Here is a 25,602-nt window from a genome sequence, read left to right as displayed (position 1 = left end):
ATGGATGGGTTGGTACACATCAGTTTTGGCCAGCACTCAGTCTACAGAAAAGGGGTGGAACAGGTGTTCCCTTTTCTGTAGCTGCTCGTTTTTGCCTGGGGCTCTCTTTTAGAAATGTAATAAAGCTGTCTCCATATACCGCAGATGTGAATTCATCATTTTTTAATAGCTTATTGTGGGGAGGGATATAGGTGCTCATTACAGATTGAAGATTTAGCACAAAAAGAGGGAGAGAGACATAAATGTCCCTGCCTTGAACCGTGGTTAGTCGCCATCTCAACCATCTCAGCTGGCTGTGACTGAAGAGCAGATGTGGCGGACAGTGACACAGTAGTTGCTGAACTCTCATCTGTAGATTGTTAAACTGGTGTTTTGTAGTTAGATGACCAAAAATATTTTTCCTATAACCGGACATCTGCACTGCAGTGTGGCAGCAGCAATTCGGAGCAAACAGGGGTAAATATTTGACATTGTCACCTCACGAAGGTTCAAGGTGTGATAACGGCTCTATTCTGTGTCACTGCAATAAAAAATCTGAAATGTTGAGCACAACTGAGCCTGCAACTCCAGTTTTATCACAGCCCTGCTGTGTTGCTCAGGCCTCTTATAGATTGTAGCCAGGAAATGTTTAAACGTTACTCAACATTCAGAACTGCTTGTGCTACTTTTTTTTAAGTCAGTACATTTTATGACTGTTGTGCAACAAGGGTCCCTCAAACATGTTACATTTCCCGATAAAACAAAATGTTATCATTTTGTGGGTTTTGTTGCAGTTTCACACCAATGAATGTGAAACAGTCAAAAATACTTCATGAGAAGTTGAAGTGTGCACCGAGGAACTTTCTCATACTTATGTATGGAGTTGCATTAATGTAAAGTGTAAAATGATGAAATTAATAGACTAAAGCTAATGTAGAAAAGTAATGGTGAAATGAAATCATTTCCAGGAAACAACAGAAGCTTACATTTTTGTTTATTTCAGTGAAATTTCACTCATAATTTTTAATTTCATGATCTGCTCAGTCGATGTCCAAGCCATTGGGAATTGCTTCATGTGAAGATAAAGTTCTTGTATCACAGAGAACTCATATAAAATCCACCTATAGTTACTATTTTGAATATTAGGATTGTTTTAGAACCCAATTAATAACCACAGAGAAAAAAACTTCCTATCATAGACACAAGGGTTTGTACAGTTTTAGTCAAATAAACCTGCATCAGTGATCATCAAATCGTCAACATCCTTTTATTTAATTTCTTCTTTCCACTTCTGGCTTCAGGGAATGACATATTCACAGATGTACTTTTTCAGGCTGCGACACACCTCATCATACCACTTTCCTTGTGCAGCCACTGAAAGAGCAACACAGCTCTCCCTCTTCGTTCCTGTGGGCTGCTTCTTGGAGCGATCCCAGTTAAAGAAGCGGACTGGCTGGCTGTTGACATCGACATACTCGCCTTCTTTCACTATGTCTGCCACACCGATCCAGAAGTCCTTAGACCCGGGAGCACTCCTCTTTGCATAGTCTCTCAGTTCATTGTTTTCCAACATGTCCCGCGGTGTTGCAAGAGTTCCACCTTGTGCAATGCAGTCTTCATTTGCTTCATGGTAATGTTTGGGTTCCTCAATTGTAAGATAACACTTTCTATGAACTTTGATGCCCCGGAGACACACTGAAAACACAAAGCATTTACTTCATGAATTAATGAATGGTAAAGTAACACTATAAACTAGTCCCATCAAATTACATTGCAAGAACTATTCATGTAACCATCATGCAGCTTGCAAGTGAACCTGTTACTTTGCATTTAAAGGCTTCTTGGAGTGTTGCTGCCCTCTGCTGATAAGCTGGCACCATAAGGTTCATTCTACAATTAGGGGTACGCTTCATGTCTGCAGGCTGTATTGATCAATTTCATTAAATATTAATTTCAAGAAATTATCAAGTTTATATTCAGGCACATTTCTCTTTAATTAATACAGAAAAAGTCAACAGTTTTCATAATTTATATAGCAGAAAATTGGTATGCTATATCAGAATTAGCCTTTTGAGTTTGTGTATTAATTTAATTTTTATTTCTTCAAAGTCTCTTCTAACCCATTGATTTTCATTAAATCATTCACTTTGTGTTCAAGAAATCCTTGTTAAAGATTTAAATTCCTTCTGTTGAGGGAATTTGAAATGGTCAACTGTAACTTGACCTCAGTAGCTGATTAAAGAATAATTTGCTCTTCAGCATCCTCAGCAGCCTCTTCTCGGCCACAGAAAATCCAGTGCTGTTCTCAGACTTCAGATTTTGAAATCAAATAGGTGGAAAACCTCCCAAGAGACTCGAGGACTTTCTATGACACTGCTAATATCTGACAAAATATTGAATTTAAACATTAGCACTTAAGCAGCAGTTGATGGATTTTACACACTATAGGAGTATGTTGTGAAAGCGTCTCGATTATTATTTTTTCTTCCTTTTTTAGTTGATATGAAATGTGCGTCAGATTACAGAATCACTCTGACTTTTAAACTCTGGCTATTAAGTTATAAATGCAGCACTGTTCACACTCTTGCTCGTCTTACTTGCCTGTACATTAATATTAATTTATCAGGAATGCAGAAACGCTCTCACTAATACCTGTCTGCAGTGCCTGCATCTCTTTCAGAGAATTGACCTCCTGCCACAACCTCTGGAGCTGTGACATCACATCCTCCTCCTCTGTAGCTGCACAAGGAGGAGACAATTAAGAAAAAAACACACACACACAGGTCAGATAAAGCCATGATTTGATAGGATTTATACAATTACCTCCAGACTGGCGAGGTGAAACAGCCTTCCTGGTGCGAGATGGACCGCTGTTGCAGATGTGGAGCAAGGAGAAGCTGAGGACGAGGAAGACAGGGAGGCCCAGGCGTGCCATGTCTGCGGCCAGCATACAGGACACAGTGGCCCACGTTGTGCTGCTGTGAAAGGAACCAAAAGCTCTGCAGGCTGCTCAATATATACAGGTCCTCTGTATGCCTTTCCCTGTATTGGCTCTAAATGTGTTTGTTTTTGCCCAGACATCAGGAGGAGGTGAGGGAGGTTAAAAAGGGTGGAGGCCAATAATGATTTCCTTGTGTCGAGTTATTTTTAGATAAATATTTACTTGGGACAAGGTGCGCTAAGAAGCATTCACTTTCATTTCACAAACAAACCTGAAATCCATTGACTGCTTCAATACTACAGAGTGTTCTTCCTCTTTTCACATGTTAAGTTTGGACGTAATCAACTTGAGACTTGAAAACTTATACCACCTCTTAAGTGTCAAATGATGCAGCCTGGCAGTGAATTATCATTGTGCTCAGGAAAGGTTTAACCAACCACTTCAATAAATTTAAGCAACTAAATATACCTGGTACATCAATACAGCCTAGCTCTAGGCCTGTTTCAATCACAGGGACAGTTATGCAATATTTGAACATAAGGCTGCTATTAGAAGTCCAGTTTACAGCTTTAATGCAGGCGAGTTATTTTTAGAGGGAGATGTATACAGATGGGAGTGGGAGCTAAATAAGAAAAAAAAACTATTGGGCATATTTGCTCAATATAGCTATTCAACTGTCAAAACCAGTTCAAGCACGTTTTCCTATTTTAGAATCTCAAACTGTTTTTTTAATAATACATCCACCCCCTGAGTGACATATTCTCTGGAATAATGCATTCCAATTATTTATTAAGAAATTTAATACATATAGATGCATATATGTCAACATGATGCGGCGAATGTGTGAGAAACAAACAATCCTACAAAATGAGCTTTTATAGACTTGTTGCTTAGTGGCAGGAATAAAGTTGTGCAAGCACATTAATGTATGATGTTCGAATGCAAGCTACGTAGCAGGTTATTTCTGGTTTGACTAATAATTGCTCATTGCTCAAGACCAAATGTGTGTGAATCTTCAAATAAGGCGGCGTTTGCAGCAGTTTTGCCTAGAGTGCACTCCTGATTCTGACCAAACAAACTGGGGGGAAATCACAGCAAAAGCCAAAATGAAACGGAGTAATGTTCGACCACCATCGTCATTAGACACAAGCACAATTGTCCTCCTCTGAGATCCATATGTTCTTTAGCAACACAACTGTGTTTCAGCTCTCTGTTTAAAGAGAAATCCCTGATGCTGTTGTCATCTTGTGCAACACTGAAGGCTTACAAAGAATCTGATTTACTTGTATGTCATGAGTTTTGTGTTTCAGATTCCTGTTAATATATTTTGATATTATGTTTCAGTTTTTGTTTTGTTTTGGGGGGTTTTTATTCCTTTTTCTATCCTGGTATATCATGAGTATTATTATTTTGAGTGTAGTCCCTGCTTTGATTTCATAGCCATCTCCTCATGGGTTTCCCTGTAAGTCCCTTTCCCCTCTTGTGTACCTTTTTCTTCTCCTCTCGGTCATCCGGTTACTTCCTGTTTTACTTTCAAGGTGTTTTTTACCTGCAATTTTTCTCCTTTGTGATTCTCAGCCCCACCTTGACTGTCTTCACTTGTCTTGATTAGTTTCAGCTGTGCCCCGATCCCCACCTGTTTCCTGGTAGTGTATAACCCTGTGTTCATCTTTGTTTGCAATGTTCATTCCTTTTTGAATTTCTTCCTTGGTGCATTATTTACTTTCATGGTGTGTTATCCTGCTGTAGACCATCAGATGGGTACACTGTCGACATTAAGAGATGGACACGGCGTGGTGTTTAAATGATGCTCAGTTGCTACCAAGAGGTCGAACATTGTGCTAAGAAAATATCCCCCACACCATTGCACCAGCAGCAGTCTAAACTGTTGACATGAGGAATGCTCTCACGCTGTTTACACCAAATTCTGACCTTACCCTTCAAATGTCACAGCAGAAATCAAGAGTTGTCAGACCAATTCAATAAAATTTTATTTATATAGCACCAAATCACAACAACAGTCGCCTCAAGGCGCTTTATATTGTACAGTAGATCGTACAATAATAGATACAGAGAAAAACCCAACAATCATATGACCCCTATGAGTAAGCACTTTTGGTGACAGTGGGAAGGAAAAACTCCCTTATAACAGGAAGAAACCTCCAGCAGAACCAGGCTCAGGGAGGGGCGGCCATCTGCTGCAACCGGTTGGGGTGAGAGAAGGAAGACAGGATTAAAGACATGCTGTGGAAGAGAGACAGAGGTTAATAACAGATATGATTCAATGCAGAGAGGTCTGTTAATACATAGTGAGTGAGAAAGGTGACTGGAAAGGAAAAACTCAATGAATCATGGGAATCCCCCAGCAGCCTACGTCTATTGCAGCATAACTAAGGGAGGATTCAGGGTCACCTGATCCAGCCCTAACTATATGCTTTAGCAAAAAGGAAAGTTTTAAGCCTAATCTTGAAAGTAGAGATAGTGTCTATCTCCTGAATCCAAACTGGAAGCTGGTTCCACAGAAGAGGGGCCTGAAAACTGAAGGCTCTTCCTCCCATTCTACTTTTAAATACTCTAGGAACAACAAGTAGGCCTGCAGTGTGAGAGCGAAGTGCTCTAATAGGGTCCTACAAGGTCATTAAGCTAAGATGGTGCCTGATTATTTAAGACCTTGTTCGTGAGGAGCAGGATTTTGAATTCAATTCTGGATTTAACAGGAAGCCAATGAAGGGAAGCCAAAACAGGAGAAATATGCTCTCTCTTTCTAGGCCCTGTCAGTACTCTTGCTGCAGCATTTTGGACTAACTGAAGGCTTTTCAGCGAGTTTTTTGGACATCCTGATAATAATGAATTGCAGTAGTCCAGCCTGGAAGTAATAAATGCATGAACTAGTTTTTCAGCGTCACTCTGAGACAGGATATTTCTAATTTTAGAAATGTTGCGCAAATGGAAGAAAGCAGTCTTACATATTTGTTTAATATGTGCATTGAAGGACATGTCCTGGTCAAAAATGACTCCAAGGTTCCTCACAGTGTTACTGGAGGCCGAGGTAATGCCATCCAGGGTAAGAATCTGGTTAGATACCATATTTCTAAGATTTTCAGGGACGAGTAAAATAACCTCAGTTTTATCTGAATTAAGAAGCAGAAAGTTAGCGGCCATCCAGGTCGTTATGTCTTTAAGACATTCCTGCAGTTTAACTAATTGGTGTGTGTTATCTGGCTTCATGGACAGATAGAGCTGGGTGTCATCAGCATAGCAGTGAAAATGTATGCTATGTCTTCTAATGATGCTGCCTAAGGGAAGCATGTATAATGTAAACAGAATTGGTCCTAGCACTGAACCCTGTGGAACATCATAATTGACCTTAGTGTGTGAAGACGACTCTCCATTTACACGCACAAATTGGAGTCTATAGATATGATACAAACCACTGCAGCACAGTACCTGAAATACCTACAGCGTGCTCTAATCGCTGTAGCTATTTCAGGCCAGGCAACATTTTTCCAATCTCACATTGTCTAATTTTAGTGAGCCTATGTGAACTATATCCTCGTGCTCTTAGCTGACAAGAGTGGCTCCCAGTCTGTTCTTCTGCTGCTGTAGTGCGGCTGCTTTAAGTTTCAATATTGTGGACATTCAGAGATGCTCTTCTTCATACTGGTTGTAATCAGTTATTCACATCTGACATGAACTAGACATTTTCACCCAACAAAGTATTTCTGAAATAGTCAGCCCATCTGTGACCAAAAAGCACGAGTTCAAAGTCACTTAAATCACCATGTTCACCATAATAACCATATCTAGATGCCTACATGAATGGAGTTGCTGCCATGTGATTGGCTGATTAGACATTTGCATTAACGAGCACCTGAACACGAGTCAAAATCGCAAGAAATGCTTTGCAGATAAATTTATTCAAGTAAACAGAGCAGTGCTCAAAGAAAGTACACAACAAAAATGTGACAAAAATATATCACAGGTAAACCATAGTTTGAGGAATTTTGTGAACACACTACAGTGCTGAACAAGTTGTACACATTTCTTTCTTTTGTTTTTTTTAAACGAGGCAATATGAATACACATACAACTGTCTCTCTCACGCACACAGACACTAACAGGGACATTGAAGGCATCGAATTTTAGATTTTCTTCCCCAAATTGTCTAAATAACGCCCTAAATTTCAAGTCTAGGATATAATTTATCTGATCACTTTAGTAAACCCATTGAACATCTTCTCTTCACTGTTTATCACATTCAAAGCATGCAGTGTTTACTCATAACTTTTAAGCTACACATTGACTAGTTTCTACTTCTTTCAATTACAAAACACTGACATCCTGTGTTGTTTTTGTAGATGAGCCTAAAATGATGAAGGATTCAGACAGCTAGCCGATACAAACACACCGAGTAAGCAAGGTAGCGTAATTAGAGAAATTGAAATAGTGTAGCAGATTCTCACAAGTTTCAAAAATAAAATCGTCTGAGTAGGTGGGTGTACTTGCAGAGTAAAGGCAGAGCTTGCCATACTTAACTAAAGCGCTGCACAGTGTTCCTAAATCAGCCTCATACACGAGCTCACTGTAAAAATACGTCGTCAGTTATGGAGTTTTACGGCACTTTTGTTGTGAGGCACCAGCAAGTAAACAACTTTGGTCAGACAGGCAAGCTAGAGACTCTAAATACCTTAAACTGCAGTCTGAGTCCGACTAACTACTTAATGCTCAAGAAAAACCAGGATTTTGACGCAGGTATAAATTGAAATTTGTCCTGTTCTACTCAAGTGTTTACAAATCTGTTCATGGTTTTCTGATCGGAAACAATAAATGTTACAATCGTGGTGTTACACATTATGTAAATTCTGAATATACAGTTCAGTGGGAAAAATAAGTCCAAATCCCTCTTATTACATGATCCAATGATGTTTTTGTTTTTTTTAAACAGATCACACTTCATTTTCCACCTAAAAATAACTTTTTGTTTGTTTGTTCAATGTGAACTGCACATAAGGAATACATTTCAAGCATTTTACACTTGTTTGTAGCTCAAAGGCACTAGTGATCCCATAATATAAGGTTGGCACATTAGCATAAAATGTCATGCAAATATCTACACTCAGTCTTTTCTGCCTCTCCTGGCTTACATATTAGTTAACACAACAAAGGGATGCACTCCCTTGATCGGAACAATTAGAACACTGGGGTCACTTTCTCAAACCTATTTCAGCTGTTCGCTTTTAATTCTCACAGCCGAGCACAGAAAAATACTTCTTTTTTCCCCCTGTGCTGTGAAATATTTAGAAATGTTTCCTTGTTACTATTTGACACTTAGGCGCTTTACTTAATCTATTTCATGGGGTGCTAATCATAAAACGAGAATAGCAGGTCGGCAGGTTTAAATGCTTATGTGGTTTGCTGTTAATTTAATAAACTGTGGGCAGATGCAGTTAACTATAAAGTGAACACAAACCTATTCATATTATTGGCTAGCAGGTAATTACTTCATAGTACAGCATATAATGTAACACTGTGTTGAAAATGGCTCTTGCACATTGTGGCATCCTATCCTTTGCTTAGACTAATCAATTGACACATAATAGGAAACGGACAAGAGGCACTAAAGTATACTGCACATACATACATTCATGCATACAGCACATGCACACAAACACACACGACTGGGGTTGTGTTGCTCTGGTGAAACTGTGCTGCCTCTCCAGTGTCTCTAGGTGTGCTGCAGTGGGATTTTGTCGGGTCTAATGGATAAAAGGCATTCGCTCCTTGCTGTCGTTGTCTCCCTCGGGCTCCTCTTCTTCCTCTCCTGCTTCACTGGTCTCCGTGCTGTCGCTGGCCATCTACAGATAAAACATTTTTTACTGCCACCATTAACCGTTTAGTGGAAACAGAGGTGGAAATAAATGTGAGCTGACATCAAATCACACAGCGAACTCTGCTAATGGGCAGAGGATGGGCTGACATGACAATGGAAATGAAGAGGACAGCAGGAAATCCAGCTCTCACAATCCTGACATGAGAAGAAAATGTGCAGTTACTTATGTGGTTTGATATATATATATATATATATATATAGGGGTGCAACGATATTCGTATCGATATTGAACCGTTCGATACAGTGCTTTCGGTTCGGTACGCATATGTATCGAACAATACAACATTTGTAATTTATTTTTATCAATTTTCCTTCTGACGATGCTGTCTGTGTGGAGCGCTCAGTGAATCTGTGTTCGACTACTCCGCCTAGGCTGCACTGTCCAGCGCAGATCCACTGAGCGCTCAACACAGACAGCATAGTCAGAAGGAAGAGCGCAGGGCAAGCTAGCGAGACAGAAGTTAAGCTCTCCTTTTAACATGGACCTCCCCCACCCTCATTCAGATCTGGCGTTTGGAATTATTTTGGTTTTCATGTGACTATGACCCTGAAGGTAAGCGAGTCATGGACTAAAGTAAAACAGTATGTTGGATGTGCCATGCAATGCTCAATTACATTGGTGTGAACTAGTGTGCTAGCGCAGTTAGCTCGTTAACGTGTTGGCCGTCTAGCCCCATGCACGGAGCGATCGGCGGTAGCTCGTTAACGGAGATTTGCCGTGTTGTGGCGTTAAGGTCATTTCAACGAGATTAACCTGAAAGCACTAGTGGGAACACGACGAATATGACTGCACATTTACGCCGACATCATCCTAGTGCAAAGACAAGTGGAAGCAGACAAAAAAAAGCAAGCATGCTACTAACTTTAACCGAGTCATTTAGACAGCTGTTAGCACATGATTCTCCTTATGCTGCTGAGAATATAGCCCAGAAGAAGCGGATAGTATAGCTTTTATTTTGGAAAGAGCCATTTCTCTGTAATAAACTCTCTTTTCCAAAGATGAGTGATTCCTCAATCAGATACAGGGCTTGCAATATCGCTAGCCCGACGTCCCGGAGCTAGCGATTTTTTCAGTGGGGCTACCAAAATCTATCTCTGCCCTGCCCGTCGGGCTATTGTAGGAAAAATATATGTCAATGCTTTTGCATTCTTTCAGAAATGTAGCTGGGTAATTATGTCATTGGCATCGGTGAGCCACTGTCAATATGTGACATATTGAAGTCGCGTTTGAATTTGCGCTCGTTTTTTTGCTTTCACTTTGCAATCGTGCGAACTGTGTATAGAGAGCGACAGTACTGATCTGTGAGTGATGATCATTTGTGCACCAATTCCTCTGACATCGTCTTATTAATCGTTAGCTTACTATGCAAACATGACAAGTGAAATCTCCCGCAGCAAGCTTAAACATGTGAGAGGTTGATCGCGCAGAGAATCGCTGAGCTTATGTGAGTGAGTGTGTAAAAGCATTTCAGTTCTGCTGAGCCAAATAAGACAGGTCAGGGTGAAGAAGTGACAGCCAAAGAAAAGCTTACCACAAAACGGAGAAGTTATGACAAATCAGACTATAAGGCAAAAAGAAAGTGCAGCTTTATGGTTTCATGGACAAAAGAATTTCTGTGGCTGCAATATGATGAGCTAAATAACCAGGGCTGCACATAAGTGGTCCGCAGGTGCGCATTCGCTGTCAAAATAAAAAACACGCACAAGGGTTAGGGTTAAATTTAAAAACTGTACTTTTGAGTTAAAATATATATTTATAATTTTAATAAATGACAAATTAAAAATGCATGAACATTTTTTTGTATCGAAAAAATATCGAACCGTGACACCAAAGTATCGAACCGAACCGTGAATTTTGTGTATCGTTGCACCCCTAAAATATATATATATATATATATATATATATATATATATATATATATATATATATATATATATATATATATATATATATATATATATATATTGTTTTACTACAAATGCCACTTTGTATGTCAGCTAGCAAATGAAGTGTGAGAAGAATACCTTTTGCATTTCTAAAAAAAATCATTTTCATTATAGATTTTCTTAAAAATGTGGACTTGGAATTCATATTTATCCAATTTTGCATCCAGACAATCCTACATAAACTACAGTAGGCTTGAATATAAGACCGATCCATACGGAGAAATTAAAACTCTTAACAGCCATGTCTGTTTATGTATGCAGTCTGTCACCTTTTAAAAGAGAAAATGTCTATATAGCAATAAAAGCCTTTCGTACCAGAGGGGTGGGAGACTTCTCAACATCCAGAATGAGTTTTCCTATGTTGCCTCTGTCATGAATTCTCTGCATCGCCTCTTTTACCTGAGAAGAAAACATAAGTTTAACCTCTTCTTAAAAAGCCGCACAGATCTTATTCTCAACATGTAAAAAAAGCTGGTTTAACAATAAAAGATCTCTAACAGAGAGACTGCTGTAAAATTGGATTAAAAAAAAAACACCAGCTGATAAAATTTCAAAATCACAAAAAGATTCAATAATTTTCTGCAGATTGTAGACACGGGATCCATTTTTAGCACAGCTATATTACAGACTTCCTGTGCGAGGAAAGTTAATGGCCTTAACGGTGACAAAATGATGCTGACTCACTCTGCTGGCTGATATTTGACATCACGCTGAACACCTCACTGATGCAAGATCTATAGCAAGAGATTGAATTGAAAATCTGGCAGGGAGGGACAGGCTCTAATAACAGATACATTAAGAATAACTGTTTCTGCAGTCTTATTCCAGAAATGGTTTATTCTACACTGCAAAAAATCTTAGTCACATTCTGCAAAATAAATAAAGTCTCAGACCACACCTCCTAATAACCTGGCTCACTGTTATCCCCACATTCAATAGCTACAGTAGATAGAATTAAAAATAAAGAACAACCCTTCTAGGAACTGAACCAAGGACTCCAAACTCAATTAGGCAGCTACATCTATAGCACACATTATGCCGTCTTCAGAGATAAAATGTGATGCTGTGCACTACACTGCAGAGTAAACCATAGGTGACCTATCACGTCTGTGATATAATAAAGGACATCATGTATCAACATGATAGGGCTCTTAAACTATCTTTAAATGAAGATGAGGCTTCTGCCACTCGGCTGTCTGTGGAAAAATACCATGACACGTTCAAATTCAGCAAAACCCCTCAATTCAGTGCTCCTGCTAGGAGAGCAAAACTGAGTAAGACAGTGAGTCAGAATCTTTTAGGTTTGTGTGATCTTTACTGCCAGCTAAAGAAAATCAGAAATAAGGTGTGTATTGTCGGTAGACTGAGGCAAGCGGGCTGCTGCAGAGAAATCCCTGTGCACATCATCAGCGCCTGTAAACAAAATCCCAGAACACTAAGCACTGCGTTGTGGCGAACTCTACAGCTTGCATTCAAATGAAAATAATTCAATATCCAGTCGTGATGCAGCAGTTGAGGCAACAGTTTGCCATGCACTGACAAGGCTCCTGCAAATGTACACTGTTTTCGAAAAACCCACACTTCATATGCTGTCATAAAACATCACGCTCGTGTTCACCAACACGGCCTGGGAGCAATAAGAGGCACAACATGTGACAACGAGCGACGCTTTCCGGTTCCGTGTTGCCATCCAGCAGGCAAAAGGAGACCAGAAACAACGTTTATGAACGACTGCTAGGCCATTCAGTCATCATTATTTATTTTGCTGTGACAGCAACTTACTTAACAGGTTAAAGAATCAACTCTGTTAGGCATGGTGCTACTGATAAAAGGGCAAAAATAAAGTCAGACCCACCACAAAAGATTACCATGCCATATCATGCACTCACGCAGACGCAGCTGAGTGTATGCCTTTGTCTGGAACCCGTTGTGTCACAGAAATCAAGCCAATAGGAAAAGTGGGTCATAAACCTGTACAGCACTTTGCTGTTAGGTAGCAACTTTCCAGAAGAGGTTGGGGGTTGGATAAATTCCGCTTACATTTTGAGCGAATTAGGTCTCTGTGCATAATGACCAATTTTCATGCAACGTGGGTTCGATTTTGTTTTTCAGGATTATTAATAGCATTCAGCGTAGAAGCTGTACAATATTTTCCAGACTGAAACTAGCAGCGATTAGAAAAACTCCCATTATTCTGTCCCAGCCATGCATATTGTCCAACTTCTCATTCCGGAAAGAAAGGTTGCTATGGTCAGCATGTAAACTAACCTCTCCTTCCAGGCATATAAACAACCGAGGCAAGCTGTGCCCCTGACACTACATCCCACGCTATCCTCCCCTCTAATGAGATTCTTCATGGGCAATGGTTCCAGTGAATAGCCTGAACAATCTGCCAAAGTAATGACAACAGTGCATGGAAAGTTTCCCATGAGAAATCATTTCACAAAAATATCTCTCCGACTGTAGACAGAGTCTAGAATAACTTACAGTAAGCTTTTTGTGATTATTACTTACACTGCCTCTGCTTTCATCTAAATTCCTGAGGTATTTTTCAGTATGAAACAAAGTCCAAGGATAAACTTTCTGCTTCTTTTTCCAGTAACCAGAAAATCAGTGGACTGGGGTGGCCATGGCTCAGGAGATAGAGCAGATTGTCTACTAATTGGAAGGTTGGTGGTTCAATCACTGCCTGCTCCACTCTGAATATTATAGTATTCTTGGGTTGCTCCCATTATGTTAGAGTGAAAGTTAGATGTTGAAAAAAGGGCCCGTTTTTTAAAGTGCTTTGAGTAGAAATGCACTATACAAAAACCAGTCCATTTAGTCTCAAGTCCCCAGCTGCAGGTTCTTCATTGATTCTGGCGTTTGTTAGGTCTGAAATGGTGCAGAGGTAAGTCATTCAGAGCTGCAAGGCTTTGCCGAATTCATTAACCTACAAGAATATTAAAAGTGCAGCTTTTCCACCCCACAGGTGCAGAAAAATGAATAAATCAACCACCATCTGTACAGCCCACACATTCCTTGTTTGCAAATGGTTTAATTAAGCAAATAAGAGAAAACAGCTGTGGCGATGGGCCATGGTTGTCCCCATCTTTGTGTATCATTTAACTACAGACGAAAAACACAGAACTGTTCCTGCCTTACTCCGATCCCCGTTTTACTGTATCCACTGCAGGTACACGTGGACATCAGAGGAAGGATCACAAATATGAAAAAGGGGTTAAACTGAAGCTGTTCTCATGAAGGAGCCCAGCAGTGGTCAAATGCACACCGGCTAAACCCGCATCACAAGCCGGAGCTTTTATGGATAAATATGGGGATTAAGTGGATGAATAAGCATGATGGCCCTGCATACAGTTAAAGTAGTGAGTGTGTGTTACCTTGTATAAAACAAATCAGTGCATTTTCTGTTATTTCGGACCATTTTAATAAACAGAAATGATTATTATGCTTGGACAACTAAAACCCCCAATTAGCAAACTTGCTTTATAAAAAAAAGTATTTCATTACGATGCCGGTGATTGTCCTTTGGCTTGGATTTAAGCATTTTTGGGGGGCACTAAAAATTCTTTTAGGCAGGAAAAACCCTGTAAGTAGCATAGGTACGCTCTCTTAAAGTGGTACTTTTCCATTAGGCTTATGTACCAATGGGGATGTGAGCCACAAATGCCCTTGTAAAAATATAGCAGAGCGAGCAAAGTAAAAAGAGGAAATCGAGCATAGATGTGGTAATATTCATCTGTCTGTAAAATTGCCTATGTGATGGAAAGAGTCTGGTTTTCAATGCTTCAATATGTTCTACACACAACCAATTGTGACAGTGTACTTATGAGTCTCTCTTTTTCCAGTCATGGGTCTTCATTTACTACTGATGTTCCCCTGAACTCAAATCCCTTTTAAATGTTGCACAATGCAGGAAAAGACTGATCCGGATCTCTTAATGTAAATATCAAATTATTAGAGGAAACATGCATCTACTGTACAAAGGTTCCTGAGAAACTGAATGATCACAGTTATAGGAAGACTTAAAGAGTCTGTAGAAATCGAGTGTCAAGTGCTTGATGTATGGGCTGTTTGGCTTTTTGTGTTGGTGTGACATAATAGTTGAACAGGAAGATTCAACCTACCCACCATCTGTGGAAGAATGTCCAAGGACAGCTGACAACGTTCAGCAGCGACAAACAACACATTATATTCTGTCCAGGATGTTTAAACCAATTCTTCTTAAAATCTTTTCTGGCATCTCGGATTGCCCGACGTGATCGGGTCATTTTTAATTTGATCCTCATCGATCTCTGTGTCTTAAACCCTCTGATTACTTCAAGTTCTTACCTCCTCCAGCGCCCAGAGGGAGTCCACTACAGGCTTGATCTTCTTCTCTTCATACAAACACAGGAGTTTGTCCATCACTGATTTCACGAGGCCACATCTCCCTTGTTTGAAGAGCAGGTTGAGGAGCGAAAATCCAGCTATGACTTTGTTCTCTTCGTATAGCTTAATAGGGTTCACCTTCTCCACCTGCCACCACTGTAAAAACAAATAAACAAGCAAACGAGGGTGACGGATGTGTGCGTGCGTTTCATTTCCTGTGACTTATAATTGATTGGGCAGTTACAGGGTGTAGTTTCCTTTCAAATATTGATGATAGACTGCATCTCTGACTCACAGATTTTGCAAAGCTGAAGAAACTCTTTGTTTCCCCAGTTACCATGTTTGACGCGCCTGAAAAAACAAAAATAAAAGGATTTCTGTATACTGGACAGAAGTGACTAGTCAATAATTGGCAGCCATGAAGCATGAAGGGAGAGTGGGGGAGGATCAGCTGGCACCTTTAGCCCTTTAGATCTGTGCAAGTATGCCTTTGCACATTTTGAGTATGGCTGCAGATAATGAATTAATCTCTCTGTAATCATGTTACTTGATTCATGAGGCTTGACAGAAGCTAAAGTAATTAACGGAGACCAGATAAGACTGGTTGCTGTGAAGGACAATACATTCAATTTGCAGGCTCTGGAGTATATATTATTCAAATGACACTCACTATTTTGCGACTAGATCTGTGCCACTCTTATGGGTGTGTGTAAAAATTGAAGCTGCAGCAAGAAGACAGATTGCCATGAGGAATGTAAAACAGCTACTCGGGCTCTGTGCAAAAGTAACAAAATCCAACTAAAAGTACCTCTAAAGCTTCTTTAATCCACACGCAAACTGGTATAAAAATCTCTGCGTGTTCGTGCCAGACTGCTTTTTTGGGCCAGGGAATTTGACTCGAGAGTGAGACTGTACTTCTCAATATTTGAAGTAAGATTTAAAATGTAGTTATTTTGACTTTGAAGCGATACATTTTTGCACAGTAAAGGAATACATATCATCCCCACCATACAGGATGTAAGTTCCCAGCGGCTTCAGCAAACTCAGGCCTTTGCCTGTGTTCTCCCCACACAGGCAGTCAAGCACAATGTCCACTCCCTCTGGAGAAATCCTGAAACACCAAGAACAAAGGGACAGTTAAAAAATATTCAATTGAGCTAATAAACATGCAACATGCAGAGATTTAAACACTTCATTAGAACCAGTAAATTATTTGAATGTTGTCTCATAAATGAACAGATTATTTTAAACACAGATTTGAGCTGAAACATTTAGCCTCGATGGTAAGATTAGCAGAAAAAAGATTTGGACACATTTTGGACAAATTTGAATCGATTTCAGACATAATACTTTTTTTTGCCTTTTTAATGTAGTATTCCACTTTTGTCTAAGAAAACAAGTGATTTAAGGAATGGAGGCAGTTATATGAAAGGTTTCTACTCTTACTGAGCCCGCAAGAAACTTAGACGCTACAAGCCACATTCACACAGCACTATATTTTATCTGTCACCCCCACATTCATTTTGGGGTTAAGCATCTTAACGTTTTGAAAGGCAGACCGGAGGAGCTGCGGATCACACTACCCACCTTTCAGCCGGCGGATAACCCACTCTACCTCCTGAGTCCCAGTCACCCAGATTTAGAAAGCTCACAAGGGTAAAAATATAACCAGTAGATTAATCTAAAATCCAAATAACAGGCAACATTCAATTACCATTAATCAGTTAAGCAACTAATTGTTTCAGCTTTACTGAAAATGTCATGAAGAATTCGAGCAGTTGAGTTAAAGTACAGTGAAAGGCAGAGATATGACTGCACTGGCTTGTTTGTGTCCACAAGCACTAAATGTAAACGTGCAAAACATACTCTGTAAGCATATATATAGATATATGTATATATAAATATATATATAATTTATTTATATGTGTGTGTGTGTGTTTTCAGCCTGTGATTCATGCTGGAGCAGCTTCAGGTTTTGTCTAATCATGGATTCATAAGATAAGGAGCTTGGTTCTCTGGAGTATTACTCTGAGAAAAAGTTGCAGCCCACGTTTTCTTATACAGGGATTATTGATGTGTTGCAGTGCCCACGTAGCTCCTCATCGGTAACATATTTTACACTGTGTTACAAAAAGTTTCTGATCTCATCGCACACAGAATCAGCCAGTGGAAAAAAAAGGGCCATAATGAGACTTTTTAGAGTACGGTATATGAAAGAATGAAAGGCATGTTATTATCAAGGGGACATTAAGTCCATACTTTCTGCCTTGTGGCCCCAAACACCCGGCTGGCTGAACAGCTTGGTGGTCTTGTGATTCTCATGGTTTTTTGCCTTTTGTAAAAGGGCTAATTTAATTGTACTTTGCACTTGATCCTGAGAAGAATGTGTGGACCAGTGAGATGAAAGGCATATTAATCCACTACCACTGCTGACATGTATGCAGAAAGCACTCAACATCATTTCCTAATCAAGCCATTTGCATCTGTAGGTACTACAACGTGGCAAATATGGATTTTCATACATCATACTAATGCGCATCTACCCTGTTTCTAGTATAGCCACAGATAATTACTGCCAGAGCTCTGTGAAGCAGAGGAGGCCGTTTGGTGATGAAATAATCAAAAGCTTTGCAACATCGTTAGAACTACATGAAACCTCCGCAGATTAATTGTAGTAGACCTGTGGCATACCGCATCCAATCCCATGAACGTTTGCAACCAGCGGTTTCTTTGTAGCGTAAACCGTCTCTGATGTCAGTGTAACGTGTAAGAAATCGCTCCTCTGGCCTAATTGGCTCAGCTGTTCCACATTGCCGCTACAGACCTCCACCCTACACAATGCTGCTGCTTGCTGAGATGAGCTGTGAGTTGCCATGGTGACCACAGCCACACATGACCAATAAAGCAAGCAGTAACATCTGCATCCTCCAGCAGGCCTCTTACCCTCTGTTAACTAAGCGTTGTCACGTTAGTTTAAAGGGGTAACCGGCAACATCTTCACCTGACTACATCTCCACATTCAGTCTTGACTCAATGAGTGAATGTTGCCAAAATTTGTCAAAAAGAAGTAAAACCACTTACACAACACACTTACTTTTTGACTTCTTGGATGTAGTCAACATTTCTGTCAAAGAGGTGAGCCACGGAGTCTCTAATGGCTGCGTGTTTGAAACACGAAGCGATCCCAAACACAGTGACATTAGGCACGGTGGAGCAGAGCTGAGCCACAGCTTGACCCTGAACATAATAACAGTTATATTAATGTATCAGTGCCCGAGAGCACAGAGGATAAGGAAAGCAGACATAAACATAAATCATACCACGGCATAAATAGCACTATTAACAGCGGGGATTAAACAACAATTCCATATGTGTGCATTTGTTTAGAGGGTGTGCACTAGTCATATGAGAACTGGACTTACTACACCACCTCCTACTGAGTGGACCAACACTGACATCCCTTCTCGCAGATTGGCAACCTCAAAGAGCATCATATAAGCAGCCACAAAGTTCAGGGAGAAGGCTGCTGCTTCAGCGAACGTCATTTCATCTGGCATCTTGTAGACAAAATCCACGGGTGCACAAACCACCTCCGCCCAGGCGTTGTAATTCACAAAAGCCATGACTCTGTCGCCTATCTGAAAGAAACATGTGAGGGAAGGAGGTCAACACACGGCAGACACTAACGTGAGCCCGTCATGTGGCAGTAAATGTCATCAGATTATGAATTAACAGCAGTATATTTCTGATTGTTACGCTTACAGCACTTATTGCAATCTGCATCCTCTCTAGTTTTATTGGTGTACTTCTCTGGCAGCATGTACTCATAGAACAACTGCATCAACAAGCTGTAATTACACTAACCTCAAATCCCTTTGTGTTTTCACCCACTGACTCTACTATTCCAGAGCACTCAAATCCAGGGACAAGAGGGGGTTTGGGGGGATTATCGATAGTCCCCTGACGTACCATCAGGTCCAGGAAATTCAAGCCACTGCAACAAAGAATAATTCTTGTTTGTTTACACTGGAATCCATCTGATTCGATATCTGGATGACGACCATGACCCTGAACAGTCTCTAACAGCTTTTTAATATCAAATATTTAGCATGAGGTGTTAAGAGATGTAGGGATTACCCAGCACTGTTTATTGCATTATTATGAGCAGTGAGTCACAGGCTTTTCCTCTGTGGATAAACAGTACACTTTAATTTTCCCAATGTCACACTGCTAACACTGGCAAAAGCTCAGCTGCAACCTGGGGAAAAATGACTTGCTCAATATCTTGTAAACAAGCGCTTAGAAAATAGAAAGTGTGACATAGAATGACTGGAAACTGTGGCATCAGATATGCTTGTTATGAACATCAGCCACCCAACCTCCTGTACCAGAAAAGACCTGTGGATTCATGACTGCGAATTTCTGTGTAAGCCTTGTTGATCAGCGTTTAGACTTCACAAAAGCACCATGCAACGTGGGAGTAAAAGACCAGATCAGACCGCAGCTCACAAGTACAAATGAAAAACACTGACACCCTCATATTTACCATGTTTTCACGCGGATCTTCACTTCACCATCCTGAGGCTCGGGCATTGCCTTCTTGGTCACCCTGAGTTTGTTAAGACCCCCAAAACCTGACAATATCACCGCTCGCATTTCTTTGGCATTGCCAGACGTCTCCACGTTGTCTATTTCTTTCTTCACATTTTTGTCTATCATGTACTCGGTTTCCTCTGTCATGTCTGCTCCTTCTTTAGCCATGTCGAAGACCAGCTGCTCTGCCTCCCCGTTCCTAGTCGAGAGTGATTTGGGCGTGCAGCCGGTGCAGCCTGCACACAGGCAGGCGCTGTATGGACGGTTATCCACAGTGGAAGCTGAATCCTCATCATCTGCAAGCGACGTGCACTCACGCAGGTTTAAAGTTCCAGTATTTTAAGTCTGACAGATGGCGATTAATTCAACAAAAAAAACTTTGCTATTTCAAATCAGGAAATTATTTCATCCTGGTGAATTATCCTTCCTTGCGCCAGTACGACTTATAAAGTGCACCATCTGGTGGTGAAGCGCCCGCAAAACTTTTAAGTCTGATGAACTCCTTCAGATGCCCTCGGCAGCACAACCAAGTAGGATATAAATAAATAATCGTTAACCTCATAATAAAGATTCAAAGTTTTATAGTTTAATGGGATGTTTTCTTTTATTCTCCTTTAAAGGGTTAAACTATAAAAATGACCAGAGGAAACAAAACAAACAAACCTGGAAGAATTAGCGAAGAATTAACAACAATCAATCATGGTATGCATGATTGTGTGCGAGTGCAACATTCCTATTTAAAATAATGTATTCGTGACTTGTAGACTTGAAGTTTCTTCGAGGCTATAATTTTTTTTTTTAAATTTGGATACATTTAATACATATATAATACATATTCTTTTACATCCCTCGAAATCTCTGTTTAAATTAACTATTAAACAGGGCTAAACGATGTTTAAATGACAATATATAATAAATAAATAACTAAAAGACAGATTTTTTAAAAATTTATAAATCTGTCAAAATTGACTTGAGTAACTCAAAATGTCATATTATTAGTTTATTAATAATAATAAATTATTTATAGATACATAACCCCAAATTCTGAGATTAAAACCTCAAAAAAAAATTTTTGAGGGCAAAAAAAATCTTTTTTCTCCTATTCGTAAGTCAAGATTGAGATAATAACCAAAAATTTGTAGATAATATTTTTTCCCCCAGTGATGGAAACAAGATTCTGTATTTAAAGCTCGTGAATTAATTTCTTAATTTGTATATCACACGGTTGCAACCTAAAAATAAGGCTTTTATTATGACTGTAAAAAAAACAAAACAAAACAAAAAACCCCAAAACAAAACAGTGAAAAGCATTTCACTATACAGAGGACACTATGAAGTCTTTATGGCTGGCTGAAAAGGTTTATAGGCCTCTCTTAGATATGGATAAACATAGATTCAAGTAGCCTGGAGTGGTTCAATGTCAGGTGCTACAATTAATGAGAAACTAGCAAAATGCTAATTTATCATATTCTTTAACAAATTTTGTGTGTTTGCTACCTAACACAAAACCTAATATGTAAAAGTAAAAAGCCTTTTCGCAATAAAAATTAATAAATCAGGTGGTGTAATATTTCTAATGTTTTGAAATTGACTTCTAATTTTCTTTGTAGAATAAACTCCATGGTCATGGAGAAAATAACTTCATCAACTGTTGCCAAGGTTACGGTGTAACCCTGTAACCCTGGCAACATCTTAAAACAACCTGCTGACGCATTCAACTTCCTGCATCATAAATTGCTACACTCGCTCCTAATTTTATCGTAACTGTTTTCTTTTATAAACGGACCTCTTTGCAAAAGGTTTAATCTAAAATTTCTCAAACACAAAAAGAAGCCAATGATATGTGCCAAGCATAAATAAATAATAAAATGAAAAGTTATTATAAACGTTACTGCTTACTACACATCCTGAAGAAGCCAAGACGCCATAATAACACTTGTCTAACATTCACTTTTTGTACTTCTTTGAATATCTGAGCTCAAGAACATGCTAGCTGCTAACGTAGCTAACTGCGGCAGCCTGCTTAAATAACAGGAAACTCCAAAAAGGAGCGGAAAGATTTTCAAACAGATTTGTAGAACTACAGATCAGAGCGATGAACTTCCATCACTCAGCTATACACTGGTTCAGCTGAAATGATTTAAGCCTATTGTTTAAGGCTTCCACTTGCTTTCTGCCATCATTTTTCAACATTCAACAGCAGCAAAGATGTTATGAAAAACTTCATATTTTCACTTTTAATCCTCAGCGTGATTAATATTCGATTAATTTGACAGGCAGTAATAGTGAGCGCATTTCCTTTTTTATATAAATGGATTTTTTTTTTTTAATTTAAGCAACAAAAAGAAAACAGTCAACAAAAGTAGCTTCCTTTTATTGCAAGGTACATTAGAAAGGAATAGGTAGCATAAACACAGGAGCAAAGTACAATCCAATGCCAGTAACCAATTTTGAAATTAATCATCTTAAGCTAGACGGTAACACAGACTGTGGTCAGAGTTAATGATATTGCAAACTAATGCTCCATAAACAGATCCCTCCCCAGTTAAAAATAGAGTCTGTAGCTATTCTCCACCATTACGAGACTGCCCATTATTACACCAGCATCACCATCAGCCCTCAGGAGACCCCACAATGGGAAGAGCCTACATGACTTGACACTTTGCTAACAATTTAGCAGGCCATTTTGTGCGTATCACAGCTTTCATTGGTTCAATATATTATCTTAGAGTACATGATAACTCACTTAGCAATCATGCATGTTTCACACTGTCAGTGTTTAACTGCTACAGATAAGGTCTTGTGCGTTTCTGCCACTGGTACATTAACATCTATGTCACAGGATTAGTTTAGTACATAACAGCTTTTTTTCCTCCCAGTTGTGCATTCATACTAGAGAGGGTGAACAAAGGAAAGGTTTGTGGGCCAGAAATAGGACTTTTTCTAATGTTGTGGGACATCAGTGAATATTCGTAATCCATGCATGTTTTGAATCTCATCTTTGAGTGCCTGTGGAGGACAAGACATACGCAATACTTGTGATTAAAATATCAACTATTGCAAATATAAACTACAAGTTTTTGTTAATTGAAGCCAAGACGACAGACTTAAAAGAGGACATGAAACACTAGATCTATGGAGGTTAATTTACCTCATGGAGTGCTATACAAACCCAGACACTGCAGCTAACAGATGGATTTTCCCATTTCAGTGCCGCTAGCCAAGTAATGAGAGCCAAATACTGCTAGAGACAAGACGGTAAAAGTGGACAGTATATCCTTGGTTTCTTAACATAAAACTCATTGTTATACCCAGGGGCAGCACAAACCTGATCATGATTCTGTCACTGGTTAGCAAACATAAACTAATATAAGACTATTAGCTGCAACCCAGTGACATCACGTTCCATACTAACAGAAGATGGTGCTAAACATATTTAATCCAGCTTCACAGACAGAGTTACATCTATGTCAGTTTTTGAGAGCAGGGCTCCATGATGTAAATTATCCTTTATATGTGTAGCGTTTCATGTCATCTTTAAAAAAAACAAATAACAAGCACATACAAGGTTCAACACAGACTAAATAAAACATCAACAATTTTAGATTTAATACATCAGTTTAGACAAGGTTTCTAGGGGTTTACCTGATTGACTAACTGGTGTTGCTGAACAGTCCTTTTTCCTTTAAACTCACTGGATTCTATGTGGATCTCATACATGGCCCCACAGCCACCTAATAACAGAACAGAAACACAGAAACAGAGAATCTTATGACTTGCTTTGCTTGTTTGTTTGCTTCCTTGGCTTTCAGAGTTTTCCTCAGTTCAAATGCACGGCTTCAGGGAAGACCTACATGTCCTACCAGGCAAATTCAACATAGTTGGGATTTCTTTGCATTAGCTGATTCTGCAAACCTAAAACCATATGAAGTGGGTGGGTATCATGAAGGCAGTTAAAGACTTAACCTGGGCTTTTTACTCCAAGACATCTAAAAAGTGGTGTCTGCTGCATCATTTGAGTCTTTAAGCCTTTTCGAGTGGTTGATAAACAAAACAACAATAAAAAACAAGGTATCAGAAAAGGGCCACATTATTGCTACAAAGAAGTTGAGAATAATACCACAGAAAACCAATTATTTTTGTGAATTTTGACTTGATATATTGATTTTATAACTCCATGTGCTCTGTGTGTAGTTCAAAAGTGATACACACATCAAAGGATAATCAATGTAATCAAGTCTGACATCGTCTCGCAGAGGGTATTAATAAGTGGGTGACCAGATGAAGGTGAAGTTAATTTTACTGACTGATTGTTCTTGGTATTAAATGGGCTACAAATACTCTAATCTGTTGGATGTTATTTGCCATCCATCAATTTAAAACAGACTTAGCAGCAGAGTACGACCAGGCAAAAACAATAACCATAAATAAATTTTATTTATTTATATATATATATATATATATATATATATATAATCCTGCATCGGAATGCATCCCTCTGAGGGTCTTTTGAGTTAGCTGACTCAAAAAGCTTCAAATCAGTGATAATGGGTATCACATGATATAAACCAGGGGAAAGTATTTATCCACTGTGTATGTGCAAATAACAGAAAAGTTATTTGACACGTTTACACAAAATTAACAAATCAAATACCACCAACCAGAGTTAAAAGGAGCAGATCGGTTCCTTACAATAAAAGGAAATAAGGGTGTTGCTAATAAGCAAAGAGAGGGAAAACATGTAATCCTGTCAATCTGGGTGATGTCTTTGTTTTTAGCACCGTCACTGCCTGTCAGTAATTCCTCATGTGGCAGCTGCACAGTAGATGAATCCTTAAAAATTTACTCAAGGTCTGACACTGCCCCCACTGTGTATGAACCAAAAGTTTTGTGTAGCTTCATTTCCAGCCTTGTCATTTCCCACGTGTTAAGCCGTGCTCCCGTCTTAGGCGGATCAGGATCATTTCCGCGGATTTAAGTGTTTACCTGATATATCCACAACTTTGAGTGACGAGGCTGAAGGGAACTTCTCCTTCAGTATCTTTGCGATGCGGACCTCCCCGTCGGTTTGCGTGGACAGAGGTCTTTCCAGCTGTCCAGTGACGGCAGTCTGAGGAGGAGGAGATGAGTTTAAGTTCAGCAGACAGTTTCTGCAAACTGGCGGCTAGCATTAAGCTAAAGCTTGACCCTCTGAAATGCACTGCTGGTACTGCTAAAGGTGTTTTAACCTGATTACTGCGCAGAAGACGGAGTGCAGACACCACAGCGCTGTTCAAACTGCGACTACAAGCAAACATTGTGAAAACGGAGGCACAGCTTGATCAGGGGGAGTTTGTGAAACACACACCGGTTACTTAACTGTCATGTCCTCAGACAGCGCGGTCCCTCAAATATGACGTCACACATCCGGGTCACAAATCACTTTGGGTTTTTTAACACATTTGAGCGCCCTAGTTGTTGCTATTTCTAATATTGCCATGGTATGAATATAAAATTAATATTTTGAATGAATACAAGATTCATACATGTCATTTTTTAATAGATTATATGTTATGTATTAATACTGATTGCTATGAAGGTCATACGTACCATTTAGTACAGTTCTCTTTTCAGTCTTACATTTTATTATTTTATTTTATCATTCTTATAAATAAAATTATACATATTATTGGTTGTATGTGTTTTTAAAGTCACTATTTCTATTTTTATTCTTTAACAATCATGATTATTTTCTGTAACACAGCAATTTAACACTGTAATCCACATGTGTCAAACTCCAGGCCTCAAGGGCCGCTGTCCTGCTTGTCTTCCAACTAACCTGCCCTTGTAGCTTTTTATTGGCAAAGCACACACATCTCAAAAACAAGCAGGATGCTGGCCT

General features: G+C 39.4%; 3 protein-coding genes across 6 annotated transcripts; all 3 read right to left on the bottom strand.

Moving 5' to 3' along the window:
• Window positions 1-1,276: 1,276 nt before the first annotated feature.
• Window positions 1,277-2,929, bottom strand: clec3a (C-type lectin domain family 3, member A). Of its 3 annotated transcripts, none has more exons than XM_085354832.1 (3): window positions 2,803-2,929; window positions 2,632-2,718; window positions 1,277-1,674 (listed from the first exon to the last, which is right to left on the bottom strand). In XM_085354832.1, exons 1-3 carry the CDS (start codon window positions 2,927-2,929, stop codon window positions 1,277-1,279), a joined length of 612 nt encoding a protein of 203 aa, XP_085210958.1. The 3 variants fall into 3 exon arrangements, with proteins under 3 accessions (XP_085210958.1, XP_085210964.1, XP_085210970.1); XM_085354838.1 differs by having other exon boundaries at window positions 2,797-2,914; XM_085354844.1 differs by having other exon boundaries at window positions 2,632-2,712; window positions 2,803-2,914.
• Window positions 2,930-5,008: 2,079 nt separating this feature from the next.
• vat1l (vesicle amine transport 1-like) lies at window positions 5,009-19,889 on the bottom strand. 2 transcript variants are annotated; one of them, XM_085354819.1, is made up of 9 exons: window positions 19,675-19,889; window positions 18,993-19,122; window positions 18,551-18,766; window positions 18,223-18,365; window positions 16,136-16,239; window positions 15,424-15,479; window positions 15,090-15,284; window positions 11,073-11,156; window positions 5,009-5,164 (listed from the first exon to the last, which is right to left on the bottom strand). In XM_085354819.1, exons 1-9 carry the CDS (start codon window positions 19,887-19,889, stop codon window positions 5,009-5,011), a joined length of 1,299 nt encoding a protein of 432 aa, XP_085210945.1. The 2 variants fall into 2 exon arrangements, with proteins under 2 accessions (XP_085210945.1, XP_085210951.1); XM_085354825.1 differs by lacking the exon at window positions 5,009-5,164 and adding an exon at window positions 8,677-8,775.
• A 2,203-nt stretch (window positions 19,890-22,092) lies between these two features.
• On the bottom strand, window positions 22,093-25,087 carry bola3 (bolA family member 3). The gene is made up of 4 exons (XM_085354813.1): window positions 24,950-25,087; window positions 24,708-24,831; window positions 23,367-23,455; window positions 22,093-22,730 (listed from the first exon to the last, which is right to left on the bottom strand). Exons 1-4 carry the CDS (start codon window positions 25,016-25,018, stop codon window positions 22,665-22,667), a joined length of 348 nt encoding a protein of 115 aa, XP_085210939.1. The 5' UTR covers window positions 25,019-25,087; the 3' UTR covers window positions 22,093-22,664.
• Window positions 25,088-25,602: the final 515 nt, after the last annotated feature.

This window comes from Diplotaxodon limnothrissa, linkage group LG1 (assembly GCF_057381915.1).
Source record: "Diplotaxodon limnothrissa isolate DT_005_m linkage group LG1, D_limnothrissa_male_GT1.1, whole genome shotgun sequence".
Lineage (NCBI taxonomy): Eukaryota > Metazoa > Chordata > Actinopteri > Cichliformes > Cichlidae > Diplotaxodon > Diplotaxodon limnothrissa.
This window is presented reverse-complemented; position numbering and strand designations above follow the sequence as displayed.